The sequence below is a fragment of the Vulpes vulpes genome, chromosome 3 (assembly GCF_048418805.1).
Source record: "Vulpes vulpes isolate BD-2025 chromosome 3, VulVul3, whole genome shotgun sequence".
Taxonomy (NCBI): domain Eukaryota; kingdom Metazoa; phylum Chordata; class Mammalia; order Carnivora; family Canidae; genus Vulpes; species Vulpes vulpes.
In genome coordinates, this window is record NC_132782.1 from 113,508,580 (window position 1) to 113,531,643 (window position 23,064).

The 23,064-nt window shown below is 60.4% G+C and overlaps 2 protein-coding genes across 7 annotated transcripts; both read right to left on the minus strand.

Moving 5' to 3' along the window:
- Positions 1 to 1,463: 1,463 nt before the first annotated feature.
- AMDHD2 (amidohydrolase domain containing 2) lies at positions 1,464 to 11,296 on the minus strand. 6 transcript variants are annotated; one of them, XM_072753977.1, is made up of 12 exons: positions 11,068 to 11,296; positions 10,766 to 10,902; positions 10,550 to 10,663; positions 9,969 to 10,100; positions 4,385 to 4,439; positions 3,998 to 4,210; positions 3,825 to 3,913; positions 3,584 to 3,728; positions 3,401 to 3,508; positions 3,151 to 3,219; positions 2,079 to 2,180; positions 1,464 to 1,707 (listed from the first exon to the last, which is right to left on the minus strand). In XM_072753977.1, the coding sequence occupies exons 1-12, from the start codon at positions 11,279 to 11,281 to the stop codon at positions 1,619 to 1,621; spliced, it is 1,467 nt and encodes a 488-aa protein (XP_072610078.1). In that variant the 5' UTR covers positions 11,282 to 11,296; the 3' UTR covers positions 1,464 to 1,618. The 6 variants fall into 6 exon arrangements, 5 of the variants coding, with proteins under 5 accessions (XP_072610078.1, XP_072610079.1, XP_072610080.1 ...); XM_072753978.1 differs by having other exon boundaries at positions 10,550 to 10,689; positions 11,068 to 11,267; XR_003233045.2 differs by lacking the exon at positions 9,969 to 10,100 and having other exon boundaries at positions 3,151 to 3,242; positions 10,550 to 10,689; positions 11,068 to 11,264.
- A 123-nt stretch (positions 11,297 to 11,419) lies between these two features.
- ATP6V0C (ATPase H+ transporting V0 subunit c) lies at positions 11,420 to 16,881 on the minus strand. The gene is made up of 3 exons (XM_025984904.2): positions 16,509 to 16,881; positions 12,298 to 12,481; positions 11,420 to 12,153 (listed from the first exon to the last, which is right to left on the minus strand). The coding sequence occupies exons 1-3, from the start codon at positions 16,585 to 16,587 to the stop codon at positions 11,949 to 11,951; spliced, it is 468 nt and encodes a 155-aa protein (XP_025840689.1). The 5' UTR covers positions 16,588 to 16,881; the 3' UTR covers positions 11,420 to 11,948.
- Between the last annotated feature and the right edge of the window lie 6,183 nt (positions 16,882 to 23,064).

The window sequence follows — 23,064 nt, forward strand, 5'->3', positions numbered from 1 at the left end:
GGCAAGGGCCGCTCAGCTCCTCAGCTCGGCAGGGATGAGACGCTCCTCTGCCCCCTCCCCCCAGGGTGCCCGCCTAGCCGGGCCCTTCCCCTGTATCATGGGCGCCGGCAGAGGCAGGAGTTGCTCAGTCACCCGTCAGGCCTAGGACGTCCCTGTACCTCACTGGCATGTGGCCTGAGACCCCATCCCTTCATACCCCTACAAGTGGCCTCTGCCCCAGGCCTCGCCTGAGCCTGGCCTGAGCCTGGCCTTCCGGTGCAGGTTCTTCCCAGGCTGCTCAGGGCCCCGGGGGCGCTTCCTGTAGCGGACTCTGCGGCAGAGGCAAGGGGCATGGTGGCCGCACCCGATGGCGTCCCAGGACGCGGCCCTTGGACCTCCCATTCCAAGGACGGCACTCATGAGAAAGGGGGAAGGTCCCCAGCACATGACGGGGGAGAGAGTCAACCCCGGCTCTGGGCCTCCACCAGGCCCTGCCGGCTGATCCCATGTCACACTGTCCTCAGAATCTGCAGGGTCCCCCATCCGGGGAATGCAACCACCCGCACCCCCAGCGTGGGGGCACTGCTGCCAGGGCCGAGGGGACGTGGAAGGCCCCAGGTCACACTAACGGACAAAGAGTTGCAGGGCTCGGGATACCGGTGACCTCCGAGCCGCCCAGCGGCACCAGGCAGGCTCACCTGCAGCTGTGCAACCTCCAGCGTGCACGTAGGATCATCGTGCACACCTGGGAGCCAGCTCAGGCGAGGGGTCGTTCAGGGAAAACACTAGAGGCAGTGGAGTCTTGATTATCCCAAGGGCTCAAGGAAGTAAGGCTGCAGGCAGGGTAAGCAGTGGCGGCCAGGGCGAGCTCAGGCACCCTCCGCAAGGCTTCCTGCACTCCCAGCCTGGCGAGCTGGGGTCCAGAGGCCTGCGCAGATCCCTTCCGAAGGCTGGGGGAGCACCTGGCACTGTGGCCCTGCACCCCCACTTTGCCTGCCCAACTCAAGGGTGCAGAGAGCAAGGCCATGGGACACTCTGTGCGCTGGTCCCCCCCCGAGGCCCCTCCCGCACCCAGCTCCTGACTTGTCTCCACAAACGATTCTCTCCTCGTGCAAAATCCCAAGAAGCACCCTTGCCCTCAGTCCCAACATGTGAACTTCTGACGCTGTCTACACTCACTGTCCCAGCCCCTTCCCGTCTGCTCTCCAACCTAGGACCCAGGGCTTCCCCTCCCACCACCTCCAACCACGTCTCTGCCAGGGGCTCTGTGGGCCTCAGGCACAGCTGTGCAACGGAGAGGACCCCGTCACCTCCACTGGGACCCTGCAAGGCTGCCACGAGCCAGAATCCAGCCACTCCCACTCCTGACCCTGAGATCCAAGCACCCCACCTCCCCAGCACCCCCAGACAGCCACTGAGGTGTCAGCGCCCTGCTCTGACATGACGGCGCCCTGCTTTGAAGCAAAACTCGGAGACCAGACAAATCCCTGCTGGGCGCATGTTTATCCAGCTGCGTCCTGAGCGGAGTCCTCTGCCAGGGGCAGGGTGGCCACTGGCTCCCTGGAGACCAGCTCCTCCACGGCTCAGCCCCGCCAGCGTCCAGCCAAGGCTGGGCATCCTTTCCAGCTGTGGTCCTCGGTCACTGCCTGGCCGCCTCCGCCTGCCACACCAACTCGCCCGAGATGTAGGTGGCCCGCACGTGGAGAGAGTCATCGAGCATCACGAAGTCTGGGTCAGAGGGGGGTGGTGAGAAGGAGGCAGGGGTGGGCCCAGAGGCAGGGGTGGGCCCATCGCCCACCCTCACCCCCTCCCCTACCCTGACGCCGCTGGAGAAACAGGCCTGCAACATGACTTGGGCACAGCACCCCAACCCATCGCAAGCTGACCCAGGTCCTGGAACCAGCATTCCCAGCAGTAGGGTACAAGGGACAGAGGCCCCGGCAGCCCTTCCCCCAGCCTTGCCTCATATGTCAGAAGGGTAATGGGGCGCAGGGGGAGGCTGGCAGCTGGGCAAGGCCACCTGGGCACAGGGAAGATCCCACCTGCCCTGGCACTGCCCCAAGTCTTCAGTGGCCCGAGTGCCCGCATTGGCCCCTGACCTGCATCCGCCCCGAAGTCCAGGGTCCCCTTGCGCTTCTCCAGCCCCAACAGCTGAGCGGGGTGCAGGGACGCAGCCTCCAGGGCCAACTCCACACTGCAGCCTGCTCAGAGGACACAAGTGGGTAACATCCCCCATCTCAGCGCCGCTGGCAGCCCCTCCCCACCACAGCCCCGGGGCTCCAACGCCTAGGAACTGGAGAAGGGAGACGTCCCAGGACCCTGCTGCAGGTCGCCAAGGTTCCACTTGCACCCCGTCCGAGGACACTGCTAGGTACCCTCCTTCCGCTCACTCACCCATCCCATCCTGACAGGCCTCCCCCTCCTCACACGAAAAGGCCTGCAGTCCCCTCCCCTGTCAGGGTCCCAGGAAGAGCCCCCCGACAAAGAAGCAGTAGCCTGGGCATCAATAAGGCCACCTCGACTTGACTTTCTATCCCTGCTACCCCTAAGAGGCCACATGACCAAACCCCATTCCTTCTGGTCCCATCACCACCCCAGCTGCCAGGCCGAAGCCACTTCCTGCCTCCTGGCCTGTCTCCTACTGCTCGAAACAGCACGCTGAACCCTGGAACCCCCAGGGACACCCCAGCCCATGGCACCAAGAATCCCATGGGGCCTGGCCAGTTACAGCCTCTGCAAACACCCCTTCCAGGCTCCCCGAGAACACGCCCACCCTCTTAGGAAGCCTGGAGCACTGCTCTGACCACCCCCTCCCCCCAGCTCTGTACCCGTTAGCCCACAGGGTCCAAGTCGGAAGGCTTTCCTGCGTATAAGGTGAGGTCCCTTCTCCTCTCGGGTGCCACGGCTTCACTGCCTGTCACCCTGGATTCCAGCCGCCTGCTTGCTTGTCATTGTCTTAACCTGCCCCTGAGCTGCTTGCAGGGGGGCCTCGGCCACATCCCTGGTGCTCATACCTTGGGAGCTCCACCAGACGAGGGATATGGGTGCAAGACTCTAGTGGTCTCCACGCTTCCCTCCAACCTCTCCTGGGTGGAGCTCAACATACACACACGCACACATGCATGCACACACACTCGCACCGCACACTTCCCCTACCCCAGCCTCACTGACCTGTGGCCTGCAGGAAGTGCCGGACACAGACGTCCATCGGGGCGATGCTGCCACTCAGTGTCTTGGTGCCTTGAGAGCAGAGAGGGCAGGCTCTGGGGGACCAGAGGCCACGAGGCACGTGGTGGGGGGTGGGCACTGGGCTGGTGGGGCGGCCAATAGGCTGGCAGGGAACACCCAGATTCGTGGATCCCACGGGAGGCTGGGGACTGTTCCCACATGGGCAGTCAGCAGGGATGTGCGGGTAGCTCACCTGCCACATAGGCTGTCAGCCCGTCTACTTCTACCTCCTGCTGCCCCAGCGTGTGACGGCCATTGCCCAAGCCCAGGGCAGGGACAGCATCGGTGACCAACACCAGCCCTGCAGAGAGAAGGAGCCTTAGGACTTACCCCTACAGGGTCCTCCCAGCTGCTGCCACCCTGCCCTGCCACTCACCCTGGGGATGGGCGCGGTGGGCAATGCGCAGGGCAGCGGGGTTGGTATGTGTGCCGTCAGCAATCATTCCGTAGAAGATGTGGCGGCCTGGTGGTAGCCGGTCACTAGTCAAAAGCCCCACGATCCCTGGGTCACGGTGGTGGAACTGGGCAGGGATAGGAGGGGGGCAGCTAAGTGATGGCGGGAGCCTGACACCCACCCACCCAGGGCACTGGCAGACGGGGGGGGGGGGGGCACTCACAGGCAGCATGGCGTTGAAGAGGTGCGTGATGAAGGTGGCCCCACTCTGCACGGCTTCCTCCGCGGCTTGCAGGTCGGCCACCGAGTGTCCTGCATAGGGGACCTGGACTCAAACTGTGCACCCAACCCAGGAACCCCCGCCATGGGCCCAACCCTGGGGGCGGCCCTCCTCACCTAGGGACACACAGATGCCACGGGCCGTCAGCGCCTGTATCACCTCGTGGCTTCGGCCCAGCTCGGGGGCCAGTGTCACAATGCGGACGTTGTCCAGGGGCCCATAGGTGGCCAGCACGTCGTGGAAGGCGTTGGTCTCAAAGGAGCGCAGGTGGGTTTCGGGGTGTGCACCCCGCTTCTCCCGACTGATGAACGGGCCCTCCAGGTGCACCCCTGGGAGGAGGGCAGTGGATGTCTCCAGCTCGCCTCCAGCCCTGCGGCCCCCGCCCCAGCCCCTGTGGCCTGCCCAGCCACCCTCCCGGTTGGGCCTCTGGAGGGGGAAGGGCTGCCACCAGGTCCCCAAGGAGCCTCCCAGGGCGGGGGCAGGAAGAGGGGTCAGCCACTCACCGAGGACCCCTGCCCCATGGGGACCACCACTCTTCACAGGGATCTGAGGAAGGACCTGGGGGGAACCAGCTGTTAAAGCCCTGCCCCCTATGGCCCAGCGCCCAGGGGGGTCAGAGATCAGCCCCCTGACAGCCTTCCCTCAGGGATGGGAAGCTCCAGGCCCCCAGGCTCGGCCTGGGGAAGCGCAGCTTGAGAACTAACAGGACGCAGAGGTGAGACCCGCCGCAGGCCCAGGAGCTGGGGGAGGAGCTGGGCAGAGGGCAGGCACCCGGACAGCAGCGGGGACACGGCGGGCTGTGGACCCGGCCCGGGCGACGGGCCTGGCCTCGGGCTGCAGGACCAGAAGCACGGCCAGGCCAGGAGGGGGGTGCACTCCGGGCAGAGGGGTGCGGGCCAGAGAGCCTGGTGCGGGCGGGGCCACGGGCTGAGGCCTCAGCACCATTGGAAGCTCTGGTGTCCCTCCAGGTGCTCACGGTCCCCACCATGGACGCAGACAGGCAGGCGCCCCAGGCCGCACCTCCCCCAGGAAGCCACGTGGGGAAGAAGGTGGGCAGGGAGCCCCGTGGGCAGCAGGGTCCCTGGGCCACGCTGCGGGACAAACAGCCCGCTCCCCCCCGCCCCGCCCCGGGCTCCCCTGCCCCCAACAAAACCCGGAGATCTGCGAGAGGCCGAAGCCTCGTGTGACGTGCAAGACAAGAGCAGAACTGTCTCGGGAGCCTGAGGACGGTGCTAGGCAGATGTGGGGGACCCACGCGGGGGCCACGCGGGGACAGGCGGCGCTCCGGAGGCCTGGCAGCGCCCGCCGCCCTGAGAAGCGGGGGGACCGAGAGACGCCTCGCCGCAGAGCAGCTGTGCTGCCAACCGCGCCCAGGAAGCACCGGGAAGCACAGGAGAGGCCCGGGGGCTCCAGGCGAGAGGTGCAGACGCACAGGGAAACCTCTGGCCCGACGCTGTCAGCACGGCGCAGTGAGGCCTGGCCCGCGGTGGCCGCAGGAAGGCTCCCGGGCACGACAGCCTGCTGGCTCCTGATCTCACACGGAGCCAACAGCCAAGGCTCGGGAGCAGCCGAGGGAAGCCGCTGAGGACACAGGACAAACGGGGCAGGGCCGGCGGGGCCAGGACGCGTGAGGACAGGTCCCGCACCCATGAAATGAGGACGGAGCGTCAGCATTCCGAGACACAGCAAGCTCCTCCAAACTATGGCTACGTGAGCAGCCAAGCAAAAAACCCAAAAGAACCGTGTGGTAAAAACAGCAAACACTGAAAAACAGAGTCAGAGAAGAATTAGAGAAGCCACCCGGAGGCCCAACAGCGGAGTGACAACTCCTGGGAAGGGGCGACAGGGAAGCGGCGGAGAAAATCACGAAGCAATCACTGAAGACAAGCAAACAAAACAAAAAGTCAGACTTCGGCCTGAGCGGCGGAGCTGACGGCCAGCACGATGGAGGAACCCTGTCCCCTCACACTGCGGAGCCCAGGGCCAAAGGGAAGGTGCCGTGAGCCCCACACACAAAGTATCAGAGCTCGGTGCCTCTGGCTTCTCAGCAGCAGCCCCAGGAGTCACAACACAACACAGCAACGCCTTTAAGATTCCAGAGCAGAGTCACTCCTAACAGAACTGCAACCCCGTCAAGAGAGGAGACAACAGGGGCGTCTGGGGGGCTCAGTCAATGCAGTGTCTGACTCTCGATCTCGGCTCTGGTCGTGATCTCAGGGTCCTGGGGTCGAGCCCCACATCAGGCTCCCTGCTCAGCGGGGAGTCCACCTGTGATTCTTTCCCCTCCCCCGCCCTAATATAATAAGTCTTTTAAAAAAATAATAAAAAGGGGGGATCCCTGGGTGGCCCAGCAGTTTAGCACCTGCGTTCGGCCCAGGGCATGATCCTGGAGTCCCGGGACCGAGTCCCATGTCAGGCTCCCAGCATGGACCCTGCTTCTCCCTCTGCCTGTGTCTCTGCCTCTCTCTCTGTCTCTCAGGAATAAATAAAATCTTAAAAAATAATTATAGTAAAAAGGGCCACCTGGGGGGCTCAGTGGTTGAGCGTCTATCTTTGGCTCAGGGCATGATCCCAGAATCTGGGATCATGTCCTGCATCAGGCTCCATGCACGACCCCCTTCCTCCCCACAAGTAGCCTGCTTCTTTCTCTGCCTGTGTCTCTGCTTCTATGTCTCTTAGAAATAAATAAAATCTAAATAATAATAAAGAGAGCAGGGAGCCCTGGGTGGCACAGCGGTTTGGTGCCTGCCTTTGGCCCAGGGCGCGATCCTGGAGACCCGGGATCGAATCCCATATCAGGCTCCCGGTGCATGGAGCCTGCTTCTCCCTCCGCCTGTGTCTCTGCCTCTCTCTCTCTGTGACTATCATAAATAAATAAAAATTAAAAAAAAAACAACAAAAAAATAAAGAGAGCATAAAAACACTCTGACCTTCAAGATCTCAAAAACTTCACCTTCTGTGACCCCTTCCTCTAGCAGAAGCTTGTGGATGTGCTCCAAAACGAAGGCATAAACCAGCAAACCCAGGATGGGGGATCTGCAGGGACTCCCCCCTGGTGAGGGCAAGGGTGTGCCAGGACCCCTGGGCCCAAGGAAGCCAGCAGTCCACACTGGGAAATGGGTTCTGGAGGCCACTGCAGGAAGGCGATACTGTTGGAGCGCCTGGTACGTGCTGACGTCCCGAAAGAAGAGTGAGGAATTGACAGGAAGCCTGGAGTTGAGTCACCAGATAAAAGCAACGTAGCATACGCAGAGCAGCGACCCCAAGGGAAGCACAGCAGGCAGCAGGAAGGTGGGAGGAGTATCTGAGTCCCCGTCACCAGTGCTGCCAGCTGGCCTCACCAAGACTGCAGGAGGCCACCTGGGGAGGTCGGCGGGGTGGCTGGAAGCCCGGGAGGACAGCCTCACCCTGTCCTCTGGTGGGACGCACACATGCACACACGTGGCCCTAAACCGACAAGTCAGTAGGAGCACCAGCCTGTACTGGAGACCGGCGAGCAAATTCCAAGAATCAGCTGAGCTGAAAGGGACCGTCTCTCCATGGGAGCCAGTGGGAACAAAGGGCTGCTTTTCCTAATGAGTCATGTGATAAGTGTAAGTTCACTACAGATTTTGTTAAAAAAAAAAAATAAATAACAGCTGAGTTTTTCCAGAATAGATGTTTCCCCCCTGAACAGGTGGGCATGCATGTTAGACACTGAAGAGACCCATTGCCTTCAGCCTATTGCCCATGTGCCACCGGGAGACAGTGTCGTGACGAGTGTCAGGTTCCATCCTCAAGCTTTCTCCAAAGTCCTCTGAGGGAGCTCAGCGCCAGACACAGCTGGGAAGAGACTGCCCCCACCCAAGGGGTGGCTGGAATGGTGGGTGAATCCTTGGACTGCTGTCTGCAGCGAGGACACCACATGGGACATTCCAGGGGGTTCCGCAGAGGCTCTCCCGGGGAACGACACACAGGGAGAGGGGACCCACGCCGTGTCCGTCCCTGGCTGCTCTCCCCACCTGGGCTCACGTGTGCCACTCCTGCCCCCATAAGCTCCGAGTCTCAGATTCAGAACCTGAGGTCCGAACAAGACACTCAGGATTTCCTTCATACCTCGAAGCAAAACAGAGATTTACAGGGAGAGCTAGAGAACGCTAAGCTGGGAGAGCAGAACACGGGATAGCACAGACAGATGTAGGGGAAACGAGGCCAGTTCCCAGCAGGAAGGCAGGGGAAGAGGTCAAAGGACAGAGGGCGTGTGGGGCCAGAGGCAAAGGTGTGGCTGCCTCCCGAGGAGGTGCCAGATCTTGGCTAAGCAGCTGATGGGACTTGAAGCAGACAACAACCGCCGATCAGATCAAACAGTCAAGCTGGAGGAGACCCCAGAAACAAACCAGGTGGTCTCAGTGGACCAGAACATGATGACAAAGGACCTGACAAATGAAGCAATCCAGTTCTGCCCAGAGTGAGCCAGCCCCGGGGCGGGGCGGGATCCCAGGGAGTAGTCCTGTAGTTGCTAAGAGAATACCAGGATCCAATTTTCACATTCACCACCCTCCACGACCTTTCTTTCTGCTGCCTGAGGCTTTCAACCTGCAAGTGCTTATAGAGGATGACAGCTACTAGTTAAGACCACGTAAGCCAAAAGTCCCCAAGGCCAGAAACCGGGGGTCCTAAAGAAAAAGCCCTCACCTCCTGTGTGGCAGCGGTCACATGTGCTGCTGAAGGTGTAGGCGGTGTGCGACCGAACAGCAGAGCCACAGCGTCAGGACTTCAAAAAGGAAGCATCAAATAGAACAAGGCAAAGGCCTTCCAGGCAGTGGGCTCGGAGATAAAAAGAGAACAGCCTAGAATGGGTGGCACGTGCCTAAGGAGAGGACAGAGGCTCAGGCAGGCAGAGAGGGGACACTGAGAAGGATGGGCTGACCCCGAGGATCAAAGGGGTGGGGTGGGGCGGGGCGAGTGGTGCCCCGAGGCCTGTACCTTGGGAAGGCCCCTGTGGCAGGACTGAGAGCCAGGAGCGTGAGGCTCAAGAAGGGGGAGGGCAAGCAACGTGGAGGCAGCAAGACGGGCACGTGCCCAGGTTCCAAGCAGGGGGGAAAGCACGGGCGGACAACCAACAGAGAAAACAGAACCTGGTGCCGGTGTCCAGCAGGAAGGTGAGCTTAGTTTTTAACATCCGACTATGATGGGAAACCTGGGGGAAGTTTCCAAAAAAATGTCCACAACTGATGGTTGACCAAGTCCTTAATACGTACAGCACAGGGCAGCCCCGGTGGCGCAGCGGTTTAGCACCGCCTGCAGCCGGGGTTTGATCCTAGGGACCCTGGATCGAGTCCCACATCAGGCCCCCTGCATAGAGCCTGCTTCTCCCTCTGCCTGTGCCTCTGCCTCTATCTCTCTCTCTCTATGAATAAATAAATAAAACCTTTAATAAAAAAAAATACATACAGCACAACACCAGGAGATGGACATGGTCACCAGTCTCAACTTAGACTTGAGAAAACAGACTCAGAACAAAATAGTGTCCTGTGACTACCCCCGCTAACCAGTGAAGTTACGGGGCCCAGACCAAACCCAAAGCCCACTCCTGACCTCCCCCAACACCCAGCTTGGACTCTCTGTCCACACACCCGGGAAGGACCCAACAGCGGGCAACATGATCATTATACAAAAGACCCTGCACTGGAGAGAAGCACAGCACTGGAGCAAAAGATGAGGGATTACAGGGTAACCGTCGCCTCCCTAAACTCTGCTCAGGTAAGGGAATACCCACACTTTTCAAAACTCTCGGCATCAAGCAGTAAAGAGGCAGGAGGAGCAACGCCTGGGTGGCTTAGGGGTTGATCATCTGCCTTTGGCTCAGAGTGTGACCCCAGGGTCCGAGTCCCACATCGGGTTCCCTGCAGGGAGCCTGCTTCTCTCTCTGCCTGTGTCTCTGCCTCTCTCTGTGTCTCTCTCATGAATAAAATCTTAAAAAAAAAAAAAAAAAAGCATGAGAAATACCGCTTTCCAGCAACTCGGAAACAAAAAAAAAACCCAATGATAAGATGTGGTAAAGAATAAAGACAGAGAAGATCCCTGGGTGGCTTAGCGGTTTAGTACCTGCCTTTGGCCCAGAGCGTGGTCCCAGGGAACTGGGATCGAGTCCCACATCGGGGTCTCTGCAGGGAGCCTGTTTCTCCTTCTGCCTCTGTCTCTGCCTCTCTCTCTCTGTCTCTCATGAATAAATAAAACCTTAAAAAAAATTTAAAAAAAAAAATAAAGACAAAACGCCACAAAGGAAATACCAGAGAGGTGCGGATGGGAGGACCAGTGGGAGGATGTGGGGGCAGACAAGAGCAGCAGGAGGCTGGGCTGGGGGCAGGGAAGCTTCTTTCTGTAAAGCACACTCCCCTGACTCAGCGAGGGGATGAGCCTGAGGAGCAGACACGGATGTGGCAATCAGAAAGTCCCAGCAACCGGTTTCTGCAGCCTGGAGGGCAGCTCAGAAAGGACGTGCAGCCGGGGAAGGCACAGCCTGTGGGACACCCGGATGAGCAAGCCCGGGGGCAGGACCCCACGCGGTGGAAGGAGGCCAACAGGTGAGGCCAGGTGCTAGTGAGGAGGTGTTGGTGGGAGCAGATTCGAGAAAGCGCTGCTGCTTCTGGAGCCCCTTCTCCTGGACACTGGGAGCCTGACCTCACCTTGTGATAAACCTCTGGTGGTGAGGTGACCAACGTGGGGCAGAAGGAGGTGACTCCATGCGACAAGATCCTCTGGGCCACCAGGGCGACTCCTGAGCCCACGTCCTCCGTGGCCTGAGAGAAGTCAACGCCAAATCCACCTACGGCCACAAAGAGAAGGTCCCACCGTGCCCAGACCACCCTTTCGGGGTCGCCACCCGCAGCCCTAGACCGCACCGTTGATCTGCACGTCGATGAAGCCGGGCGCCAGAATGCAGCCCCCGCAGTCCCGCCGCTCATCTGCCACTCGCCGCTCCTCAAAGAACAGCTTCTCGGGGTCCAGAATGCGACCTTCGCGCACCCACAAATCCTCCCTACGGCCAGAAGCCGGGGTGGGGGGGTAAGGCTGCCCGCCCCGCACCGTGGGCCACGCGGCAGCTCCCGGGCCCGCGCCCCGCAAGAAAGCAGCCCGCAGCTCCGGCCCCTACGCCCGCCCGCCCCCGGCGCCACCAGAGCGGCCCCCGCCCCCGCCGCCCCACCTGAGCAGCGCCCGGCCTCGCAGGATGCGGCAGTTGGTGAACTGGAGCACCGGGGCCCGTGCCCCGTCCTGCCCGCCGCGCATCGTGAGCCACCGAGCCCGGCCGAGCGGGCGGCAAACGGAGCCCGCAGCCCAAGCCCGCTAGCCGCTCCCCGCCGACTGCGGGCCGCCGAGCTCGGCCGCACCCACGTGACCCTCAGCTGACTGAGGCGCATCACGTGAGCGGCGCGTCCACGTGACCCGGCCGCCCACGTGACCAGCGCGCCCCGAGCCTGCAGGAATTCCGCGGTCGCCCCGTCCGCCCACTCCGCACCCCCCCCAGCCCGATCCCACACAAGCGGTCCACACAGGCGTCCAGTCACAACCGAGAACTTTATTGGACACGGCTCCGCTCAGGGCCCGCGGCCCCGGACAGCCGGGGCTGGACGAGAGTGGTTCCATCCGAGCCTCAGGGCAAACGGTAACCCCACAACGCAACACTACCTAAGGTTACTATATAGTTGGGAAACGGAGGGCTGCTCCACAGACGTATGAACAGATCAAATCTTTATAAATAATAAACATCCAGTGAAGAGAAAAATGACAAGTCTAATTCATCCTTAAACACAGAGCACTCTAGGGCAGATGAGTGGGGGCGGCCAGGGGCCTGCATCCTCACTGGTCGGGGGCCTAGATGGGGAATGAGTGGGCCCAGATGTCCACGGCACGGGGCGGGGGCAAGGCCGGGGTAACAGACAATGGGCACTAGGACACTGCGCATTTACAAGACCAACTACTGGGGGTGGGGGGCAGCTGCCCCGTGCATGTGTGTCAGGCTGTTCATTTTGGAATGAGGGGGTGGTCTTTACATCATATTCTGTGGCTGGTGCGCTTGGAGAAGGGCTACTTTGTGGACAGAATGAGGGCAACAATGAGACCGTAGAGGCCGAGCACCTCGGCAAAGATGAGGATCAGGATCATGCCCACGAATAGCCGAGGCTGCTGGGCGGTGCCACGCACACCAGCGTCCCCCACGATGCCAATGGCAAAGCCAGCGGCCAGCCCGCTCAGGCCCACACTCAGGCCAGCACCCAGTTGGAGGAAACTCCTGTGGGGAGAGAGGACACAGGAGAAACATTAGCTACCTGCTGGGGAAATCACCCACCCAATGCCCCTCCCATGCCCTCCCAGCCCTGTGTAGTGGCCTGACCCCAGGCAGGGCAGGACAGGTGCAGAGGGACCCAGCACTCACCTGTAGAGGCTGATGCCATCATTCAGGGAATTAGCGATAAGGACTGCCACCACCAACCCATAGATGGCGATGATACCAGCCATGACCACTGGGATGATGGATTTCATGATCAGTTCTGGCCGCATGACAGACATGGCTGCGATGCCGGTGCCACTCTTGGCTGTACCATAGGCGGCACCTAGGGCTGTGGGGAAGATGGGGGAAAGGCAAGGTGAGCTCAGAGTACCAGGGACCAGGACCCTGGGAGTAGCTCTGGCACAGTTGAAGAACACCTTAAGTTCTAACAAAGAGGACATGAAGTTGGTACCCAGCCAGGGGCAGGAGGTAGCCCTCAGTGGCAACAGCCCCAGCCGGGCATGCAAGGAGCGCAGGTAGCTCACTCTTTCTCCACCAGAGACCCTATGGCTGTCTGGCCTATCTGTGCTCCTGCTCTGCTGTGAAATGCTGGCCCCATCTTCCAGGGAGCCTCTGTGTAGCTGCCTGCAGCCTACAGGGTGGAGCTGTGATGGGTCCAGCCCAGTCCTGTGGAGAAATACACAGCTGGGGCCCTTAAGCCTTAAGATTCTGGACATCTTTTCTTTTTTTTTTTTAAACCATCTTAAGTCCCAGATATTCAGGTCAGAAACAGCCTGGCAAAGCACCAGGTGACTACATCTCAGCAGCCCAAATGTCAGGTCAGGGTCAGCCAGTCTGCCTCGGGGCTCCACCAGGGACACGCTGGAAGAGCCTCAACAGACACACGGCCTAACCACAGGGTCAGAGGAAGCTGGCCCCACAAGCCCGATCTCCGGCCACAGCTTTCCCAATTCCCGGCTCTGCCCACCACACCACTCCCAGCCCTCCAGGAGGGCTAGCATCTTGTCAGGCTGAGTGCACTCTCAGCCACGCAGAAGGCCCGGACCCTCGAGTTCGGAAAGAATCCTCTCTAAAAATTCAGCGTAAAAAGTGTGAGCCAAGGAGAGCTGTAGTAACCGATAAAGGTCACAGGGAGCCCCCACCCAGGCAGACCTTCCAGAAGTCCCCCTTCGTACACTCAAAAGCCTAGATTCCTTGAGGCCTCCAGGAATGGGGGTAGGGGGGAAACCCTAGGGTGGCCTGTCTCCTCTGATGATATCCGTCCTCCCTCTAGAGTGTGCGGTCTTCCTGAAAGTTCTTTTATCCTGACCTCAGAGTCTAGAGTAACTTTTGCACAGAACAGGGCCACAGGGGGCCAGGTGGCTCTTCTGACTCCTGCCCTCCAGGGTCTCACTGCACCACTTGAGCAGAGAATAACATGGCTCCAAGGTGGAAAAGACCAAGACAATCCCGAACCTTTTTTCAGCACGTTTTATTCACTTATTTGGGCCACAAAAAATGGCTACCCTCTATGCTCATTACCAAGCAAGGAAGTCAAAGGAGCTCTAGTTTCCCAGGGCTCCAAGCCTGGTGAGGACACACATGGCACCTCCAAACAAAGCAACACATTCTAGAAGAGTGGGGAGGCTGGTGGGGGAGGGGGGAGGGGCTCCATAAAGTAACACTGAGTAGACATGTGAGTGAGCAAAAAAGGACTAAAATGACACGAATGAAGACATCCACCAACATGACACCAGACTGGGAGCTACTAGAAAGATAAAAGAGGTTGCAGTGGAAGCAGAGGAATTGTACTGCCTCCATCACCTGGTCCTAAAGGCACCACTCCTAGACATTCAGCACCATCAACCTGGGGTCAGGGCTGGTCTTGACAATGCTCTTCTGGAACTCTCCTGGTCGCAGTATATTTGGGGGCTCCTACTGCAGGCCCAGCACCACATCAGGCTGTGTCACACACATGCAAGAGGCCAGTGCTGTGGGTTATTACTCAAGCAGAAGAGCACAGGTGACATGTGGCACTGAGTGAGAAACTGACTACTGGGAAGTCAGCGTTGCAGGGAGCAGGACACTGCCAGACATGGAAAGTGAGCTGGGCTCTTTTCCAGGAGGTGGCAGGAAGATTGTGTGACTGGAGGTGGGGAGGCAACAGGACGAACAAAGGGAAGAAACAGGGCTGACCATCAGGGAATAGTGGCCTGGCCCGGGCAGCAGCAGGTATCCCCAAAAGCCCTGGATGTTAGCTAGTTCTGGAGACTGAGCCCGACGAGGTCCCAAATCGAGCAGGGCACAGAAAAGAGTGCAATCAGGAGGCAAGTCTGGGAACACACCAAGGGCAGGGTACTTGCTGGCAGGGAGGAAGTCAAACAGATTGCAGAAAAGGAGCAATGGACAGCCTGTGGAAGAGTTGATGAAGAAAGAATGGACAAGACTTTCGTCACAAAAAAAGGGGAAGCAGGAAGGGAGATCGGGCCCACAGGAGCAGGTGGCACCAGTCCTTGGGGGCCTGGGGTAACCAAAAAAAGTCATAGACCACTGATACACTGGTTCTCAGTAACTTCCAGAGACCTGCCTTCTGGTCAGGCTCCATCTGAAAATATCAAGTTAAGTTCTAGAAAGGAAGAGATGTACCTGGTGACTGGAGTCGGGCCAGGAGCTGGGTACAGAAAAAGGGCTCAGGGGGCAAACTCAGGGCTTTGGGACCAAGCAAGGACAGCCAGAACTCAAGGAATTCTGGGGCAGGAGTATCTTGTTTTGTTCACTGACATTCCCCTGTACCTGACACATAGTAGGAGCTCAATCAAGATTTGCTGAATGAACAAAGACAGCCACAGGTGGCCAGACCAAGTAGACTCTCTGAGAGCACTGTGTAGGCAAAGAGCAGAAAAGGCTGGGGGGAAGCGGGTCGCAGCAGCCTGTCCAGAAGCGCTGAAAGCAGGCAACCCCTAGAGATGTGGAAAGAGCAGGCACGGCTAGGAGAGAAGGGGAAGTCTGCAGACCACTTCTCCCACCAAAACTGACCCCTAACTCACACGTGATGGAAAGGGCACGGCTCACTCAGCAACTCATGACTGGCAGAGGGAGGCCAGCAAGAGAGCAGAGTCCCCAAGCCACTGCACCACAAGTGTTTACAGTCAGCAGAGGCTGTTTGGAGTCCAAACCTTCCCATACTTGCACAAGGAGCTTCCCCAGTCCACCAGGTAGGGTGGGGCAGGGCGGAGTCATCAAAACCAAAAACCAGACCTACCCAAGAAGGCCCAGAGGAGACCAGGCCAGACCAGTCTAGAGGGTTGCAGCGTGACCAGGGCTAACCTTCCTGGGTCCCACATTCCTGGGCCTGGCCCACGGGCCTCTCTCCCAGATACACCAACTTCCACTGAATTTGACACCCTATGACCGTTAAGACACAACTTCAGAAATAGAGTGCTATCTAGACACGGAAGGCCCCTTTTCTTCCCCCAGAGGAGCCCTCCCAATCTTGGGTCTCAGGAAATCATTCATTCATTCATTCAAGCCAGAACTAGAAGACTTCCCTCTAAGGGGAAAGGACAAAGACCCACTCCCCTCAAGGCGGACACTTACCGCCCTCTCACGCACCCTGGGGCAGACTCTTGGCAAGCGTGCACACTCACAGTGCTGTTGCTCGCCTGCCTCCCAGGCACCCATCCTTTGCCCTTGCCCTGTCCCGACCCCCACCCTGTTCCACGCAATCCCAGGTCTCGGGACCAGCCCCTCAGCCCAGCTTCCCACAGCAACCCACACACCCCAGGACTACTGGAGAAATGACAGCCCCACCCCCCGCGAAGCACCTGCCTCTGGCTTCGGACCCACTCGACTCTCGTGGGGGAGGGAAGGGGTCGTAGGGGCGAGGAGTGTGTGTGTCGGAGGGAGAGCCGGGGGCTCATCCCCTGCCCCCACCTCCGCCCGACAGGGCCGGCCCCCGTCAAGGGGAGCCTGCCGAGGAGTGATGTCACACCTGCCCGCAGGATGGGGGGTGCGGAGCAGGCGCAGGATCGCGCGCCCCCACCCCAGCCTCCCTCCCGCCCGCCTCTCCCAGGGCTAAGATGGCAGCGGCGCCGCCGCCCCACCCCCGCACCGACACCGACCGGGGCAGGGCTGTCGGTCAGGGATCCCCGGGAGACTCCGGGCACCCGCACCCCCGCCCCGCCCGCAGGCCCTGCGCCCCGCAGCCCTCTGCGGCCCCGACCCCCACCCGCTGTCACGTGAGCCCCGGGACCCCCCCAACAGCTCGGAATTACATCAGCGTGACGTCACACACCGAACCCGGGGGAGATGCGGGCCTCCGACCCGCGCGCCCAAGCGCCCCCAGCCTCCCGGGTCCCTCCTGCCGCGGCGCTCACCGCTGAAGACCATGGCGGCCGAGGCGCCCATGACCGCGAAAAAGGAGGCGTACTCGGGGCCGTTCTTGGCCTCGGACATGTCTGCGGGTGGGGAGAGGGCGAGCTCAGCGGGCCGAGGCGGGGGCGAGGACGGGCCGGGCACGGCGGGCGAGCGAGCGCGAGGAGCGGTCAGGCGGCTGCGAAGGCGACCCGGCCCGTCAGCCGCTGCGCTCTAAATACCAGCACCGCAGAACAAAATGGCGGCCGCGGCCGCGTCACATGATCCGGGCCCCGCCCCTGAGGGCCGTACCATGCGAGGCGGCGGGGGGGCGCCCCAGCCCGCGGTCACCCTAGCGGTCCTCTGACCGCTCCCGCACAGTGCCGCCGCCCGACCGGCCAGGACCCGGGCGTCCCGCCCCACCTTGGCCCCCGCGAGCGCGGGGCCGGGCGCTGGGAGCCGCTCACCCCCCACGTCGTTGGGCCCGTCCGGCTCCCGGGCGGGGCGCTGGCCGTCTGTATTAGCATAGGGGGCGGGGCCTGCGCGCCCCGCCTCCTCTGCGGCTGCGCGGCGCTCGCTGTTGTGGGGTTCCGAGTGCGGCTTCGCTTTACGTTCGCCGGGCGGTCTCGGCCGGGGCGCTCTCGCGGCCTTCATCCCGGCACCCGGGACGTCTCCACACTTCGCGGGGCGGCCCGAGGGTTCGGGCAGGCGGAGCCCAAGTCCGGGGCGCCGGCCCGATGTGCCGCCGGCCCCGGGAAAGCCCCTCACCCCCGGCCTGGGAGGCCCTGTGCCCCCGGGGTCCCCCTACCCAGACCCTGCCATCCGTCTCCCCCAGACGCGGCCCCAGCTGCCGCCGACGCGGCGATCGGTGCCTTGTCTCCCGGCTTACGAGGAGCCCCCAGCGCGCATCTGCCCTTGCATCGGGGACCCAAACTTGGAGGGGGGGCTCTTGGCCCTTCAGGGCATAGGCGTGATCGCCCTGAAGCCCTGTGGGTGCTGTGACCTGTGGATGCTTCCCCAGGTGTCCTCACGCTCTGGGACCCATGCCCTCCGGCCTGTGCCGCTTAGCTGGCACCTGCAGGGCCGCATTTATTTTGGGGAGGGGCGGCCGGTGGTTCCCTCCCAGCAGCTGCCTTCTCTCTCCACCTGCTCTGCCCCGCTTCGCCCTTTGGTCCCCTGCGGGTGGGAGCTGGTGCTCCCCACTGCTTGGGCTCCTGGCCCCCTAGCTGACTGTCCTGGGTGGCGGCTTCCCCACGTGGGCGGCGGGCCTAGCGCTCCCGCCGCACTCCCTGCCCGGGCACCTCCCTGGCGCCCTCCTCCGCTTGGCTGGGCCCGGTCTTCCACCTTCCGAGCCCGCAGCCACGGTGAGTCTGGTCTGTCCTGTTTTGAAGGGAGGAGGCTGCCACACGACGAGGCCTGCCCACCTTGGTCGGCTGCCCTCGTCTCCTCTCCGACTTCTGGAGAGCGGCCTTCCGGGGCGCCTGCACCTCACCTGCCCTCCCAGCTCCCTGCCTTGCCAAGGTCACCTGAGATGGCCATTGCTCGAAACCAGGGACGGCTGTCAGGCCGTGGGAGTGGGCCTCGTGGCCGCAGGGCAGCTGCCCGCTGCACACCCTCCCCCCTCTCCAGCTCACCTCCCACAGCACTGACCCCTCATTACCTTCTTCCCGGGGTCACAGGGAGGAACAAGGACCAGCCCGGGCCCTGCAGGGCTGGGAGCCTGCGGGCAGGGGGAATTCAGAGGAAGGGGGACAGGTGCCCCCAGTCAGGGAGCAGCCCCAGAGGTGGGCAGAGCACACCCCGCGAGGGCAGCAGGGATCCTAGGTCTAGAGGTCAGAGCGGGTCCGGGAGGTCATGCTGGGTCTGGGGGCGCTGCTGCCACCCCAGGCCAGCGTGTCCCCACCGGGCTCACCCCCCCCCCCTTTCACTCTGTTCCGTTCTGTTATTTCCATTTTGGGCAAAAGACACAAGCGTCCACCCAGCTGCTGGCACCAGCAGCCTTAGTCACGCCACTGCTCACTCCCGGTTACTCACCGGCCCTGGATCCTGGGGATTCCGGGCTCGGCCCCCACCCCGCTGCTGGCCGCCTGAGCGGCCCTCCTTTCCCGCTGGGGGCTTCTCACAGCCTCTACCTGCTTGGCCTGCTGTCTCAGCCTCCCTCCGCCCAAAGCATTCTTCAGCCTCAAGCCGCAGGATCTTTCCAGCAAGCACGCCTGACCAGCCGCTCCGTTCCTGGAATCCTTCAACGTCTTCCTGTCACAGGCTGGACCCTTTGGTGTCCCCTCCCATCTATCCCCAGCACCGGCCCCCCATCTCATCACCCGTCGTGCTGCTCCCTCCTCACCTGTGTCCCAAGCCTGTGGCTCTGCACCAAATAGTCTCCTTCCCTTCTTGCAGAGGGGGTGCTACTCAAGCTCAAGAACACCACCTCCTCCAGGAAGCCCTCCTGACCTCCCTTCCTCCCTTCTCAGAGCCCTCCTCCATCCCTCACACTCCACTATTACCTTTCGTCACTCAATACATCTCCTACTGGGAGTCCCAGTGCCTCTTCTTCTGTACCCTGATCCCCGGTAGGATGTCTGGCACATAAAGCTAATGTTTACTGATCCCCAGGTGTGTGCCAGGCCTGTCCTAAATGTGTTAGAGTGTTATACAATCCTCATAAAGACCCTTTGAGGAATATATCACCTTCCTTGACTCCTGTTTTGTGGACAAGGAAGTGGGCCTAGGAGGGTCAAATGTCTTGGCCCGGTCAATCTGCCAGGGAGAGGTGGAATTGAAACTCTGACTCGCAGTGGGGCTGAGCCGGGGTGGCTTACCACACCTCCTCGTCTCCTATATGAAGGATTGGAGAGCAGCCAGTGACCAGAGATGGGGCCAGGAGGGACCTAGGGCACCTTCTCCTTGGCCTCCCAGCACCAGGTGGGGCTTGGGGTGCATGTGGTGTGTGACAGGGGACACACGCCTCCGCCTTCCCCCTCACCGCTAGGTCCCCAGTGGGAAATCACAGCATCTTGAGACCCTGGCCTGTCATCTCACAGGTGGGGATTTCTAGGAATGAGGGCAGGCTTTGGGAAACTCAAGCCAGAGACCCTGATAGAGGGAGATAGAGACTGGGGGGGAGGCGAGGAAGGGGGACAGCTGGGGAGATAGAGACCAGGAATTACTTTCCAAGTGATTGGAGAGATGGACTTATCCCAAGGAAGCCACGTAAACAAGAAAGAAGTTTGGCAGCTGATGGCAGCAGCCTTATCAAGAACATCAGGGGGATCCCTGGGTGGCACAGTGGTTTGGCGCCTGCCTTTGGCCCAGGGCGCGATCCTGGAGACCCTGGATCGAATCCCACGTCGGGCTCCCGGTGCATGGAGCCTGCTTCTCCCTCTGCCTGTGTCTCTGCCTCTCTCTCTCTCTGTCTCTCTCCTCATGTATGACTATCATAAATAAATAAAAATTTAAAAAAAAAGAGAACATCAGGAAATTGCAAGGCGCCCTCTCCCTGTGGACAGTTCCATTTTTCCATGTCACAGTAAAGGCATGCCATGGGGCATGATGCTAAGAGATGGCATCCTGCTCTTGTGGCTTGGCTGGACAAGAGCTCCTGGTGGCCCATGCAAGGCTGGGATGAGGGCCTAGTAGTGCCACGGGAGGGGAATAAGCAAAGGTGATTTTTCTGGTATGATTTTCTAAAATTAGGGCTTAGGGATCCCTGGGTGGCCCAGCGGTTTGGCGCCTACCTTTGGCCCAGGGCACGATCCTGGAGACCCGGGATCGAATCCCACGTCGGGCTACCGGTGCATGGAGCCTGCTTCTCCCTCTGCCTATGTCTCTGTCTCTGTCTCTCTCTATCATAAATAAATAAAAATTAAAAAAAAATAAAATAAGGGCTTATACTGGGGTGCTCGGCTGACTCAGCTCAGAGCACACAACTCCTGATCTCTGGATGATGAGTTCAAGCCCCCATATTGGGTGTAGGGCTTACTTAAAAAAAAAATTAAGGCATATAAAATGATAGTTTTTTTTTTCATTTTTTAGAGATTTTATTTATTTATTTATTCATGAGAAATACAGAAAGAGAGAGAGAGGCAGAGGGAGAAGCAGGCTCCATACAGGAGCCTGATGTGGGACTCAATCCCGGGTCTCCAGGATCACAGCCTGGGCTGAAGGCAGCGCTAAACTGCTGAGCCACCCAGGCTGCCCTGATACAAGTATTTAGAAAGATCTTATTTATTTGAAAGAAAGAGCACAAGGAGGGGGCGGCACAGAGGGAGAGAAGCAGGCTCCCCGTTGAGCAGGGAGCCCTACGTGGGGTTCAATCCCAGGATCATGACCTGAGGCAGATGCTTCACCAACTGAGCCACCCAGGTGACCCAAAATGATAGGATTAAAAAGAAGTCCCCAAATTAAAAACGTCCTCTAGGTAAATACAGAGTGGTACATCTGTATTTGTACATACATATGTATTGGTACAAATACAGGCTCCCATCACTGGTGGGAGAGAGCCCAGGGGCCAAACCTGACCCCCCGGGGGTGGTGTGTGCTCCTCCCTCTGGGCTGTTGGGCATGAAGGGGGCCTGGCACCCAGGCTGGCACGCAGGGCAGCTTCTCAGAAACGGTGCCTGTTAGGGGCATCGTCTGCCCTGGATGCTCTGTCTGGTCCGGGCCCATTCAGGGTTTGCCTCCACCAGCAGGATTTACAGCTGCCTTCAACCCTAAGCCACTCCTCTAACACTTATTGAGCATGTAGTGTGTGCAGGCACCCAGCTAGGCTCCGGGGATCCAAAATTGAGGAAGAAGGCTCTCACTCTGCAGGAGCTTGCAGTCTGGAGGTGGGGGGTGGGGGTGGGGGTGGGGCTGACCGTGCAGACCTGATGTCCTGATGCTACAGCGGAAACTGTGGTTACTGGACACAGAAGGGAGACGAGAGGGGGTGGGGCATGGTAGCTTGGACGCCCTGGAGGGCCGATCTCTGAACAAGGCCCTAACAGATGAAGAGGGTCTGGAGCAAGGGAAGAGCCTCGAGCCAGTTTGAACTTAACTCACAGATCATCCCAAGCGCGGAGCCCGGCTGCTGAGGTGGAAGCAGTCCTCAGGCCTCAGGGTGGATGGTCCCTGAGTGGGGGTTAAGGGATGAGTAGGCGGCTGGGGAAGGGTACACAGGCGTGTTACCTGAACATGCGTGCAAAGGCCACTGGGTTGGTCACTTCAAAATGGTTGGGCTGAATGTTAAAAAAAAAAAAAAAAAAGACACTGAAACAAAGCACCCCCATGGCTGGGTGGAGGTGGGGACACAAGATGGGCCACAGACACCGCAAAGCAGGCCTGCAGGGGGCCCCCCTGAGGGCAGGTGCTGGGAGGTACAGGGGCAGGGGCGTCCCCAGGCGGGCTGAGCTCCACGCAGACATTGCTCCCCGAAGCCGACCTGGCCAAGGGAGGCAGGCGTCTGAAGTCAAGGGCTACAGCTCTGTACCCAGGGCCACCCCTCACCCAGGGAACAGGCCTGGGCCAGTGTCTTAACGTCAGTCACAAAATGATGCCAAGGACGCTTACAGTAAGGAGTCGTTGCTGCAGGGAGTTTGGGGGCATCCCCCAAGCATGGCCCCCAGAAATGCACACTGCCGCGTGAGAGCAGCACACCCGTCTCCCCTCCAGAACCGGCCTGGACGGGACAGCAGCAGCACATGGGCTCCTGGGGCCTCTGGGGCAGCGTGACCACTGCGTCCCGAGGGCCGGGGAGCGGCCAGGCCGGCCACAGGCCTGCGTAAAGGCCCCGGAAAACACCGTGGCCGAGCGCCAGCAGCGCCGGGGCGCTCGAGGCGGGGCAGCAGGAAGGTGCCGGGGGACGGAGTGTTGCGGGGCACAGCCTACGGTGAGGAAGTGGGGAGAAGAGAGAAGCAGCTCCCCCGCACGGGAGGCGGCAGCGGCAGGCCCGAGGAGCCCCACCGGGACGGCCTCGGCCTGGCTGCAAGCCACCGGGTGTCGCGGCTTTCTTCGCAGGATACAGGTACGGCCGGGGGAGTGCCAGGTATTCGAGGGGACATGCACGCGGGCTCATACCAACGTCCAGACAAAATATTCTCATTCTGAACCAGCAGGGTTTAAGCCGGGCTGCACGTGTGACTGGGATCCGTGCAACCCTGGACTGAGACTTTGGACGGCGGTTCCCGGTGGCTGCTTCCCGTTCCTCACCCTGGGGCATGTGTCCACTTGATGGGCGCTGTGAACCGGAGTAAACAAAACTGGGGTGGGGGGGCGATGACTTGGTGTGCGTAAGTGCAGCAGAATGGGTCTCCTTCCAACAGAGAGAGGGAGACTTCAGGGAGCGATCCTCCTCGGGCCAGTGTCACCCTGTCCTCCTCGGCCGTCCACGTGGTCATGACCAGAGACGCTGCTCCCAGGCCCTCCCATCCCACAGAAATGTTTGCATATCAAATATTTCAGTGTGGTTTCACTAGTTTGCCTTAATTTTATTTAGGGCTCAAATGAACACTGACCGACCGTATTCCTGAATCATTTATTTTCACTTTCCCCAACTTAGATTTGGCTGCCAAGCCACACATCCAGTCACGACACGCCAGTCTA

Excerpts from the sequence above, each read along its gene's own strand:
- AMDHD2 (XM_072753977.1), bottom strand. The coding sequence starts at position 11,281 with ATGCGCCTCAGTCAGCTGAGGGTCACGTGGGTGCGGCCGAGCTCGGCG. Across the intron at positions 10,101-10,549 it reads CACCAGAGGTTTATCACAAG|GTTTTATTTATTCATGAGAG; the intron begins GTGAGGTCAGGC and ends ATTTTTTTTAAG. Across the intron at positions 3,729-3,824 it reads TCTTCAACGCCATGCTGCCT|TTCCACCACCGTGACCCAGG; the intron begins GTGAGTGCCCCC and ends ATCCCTGCCCAG.
- ATP6V0C (XM_025984904.2), bottom strand. The coding sequence starts at position 16,587 with ATGTCCGAGGCCAAGAACGGCCCCGAGTACGCCTCCTTTTTCGCGGTC. Across the intron at positions 12,482-16,508 it reads GGCCGCCATGGTCTTCAGCG|CCCTAGGTGCCGCCTATGGT; the intron begins GTGAGCGCCGCG and ends TCTTCCCCACAG. Across the intron at positions 12,154-12,297 it reads GATGGCATCAGCCTCTACAG|GAGTTTCCTCCAACTGGGTG; the intron begins GTGAGTGCTGGG and ends CTCTCCCCACAG.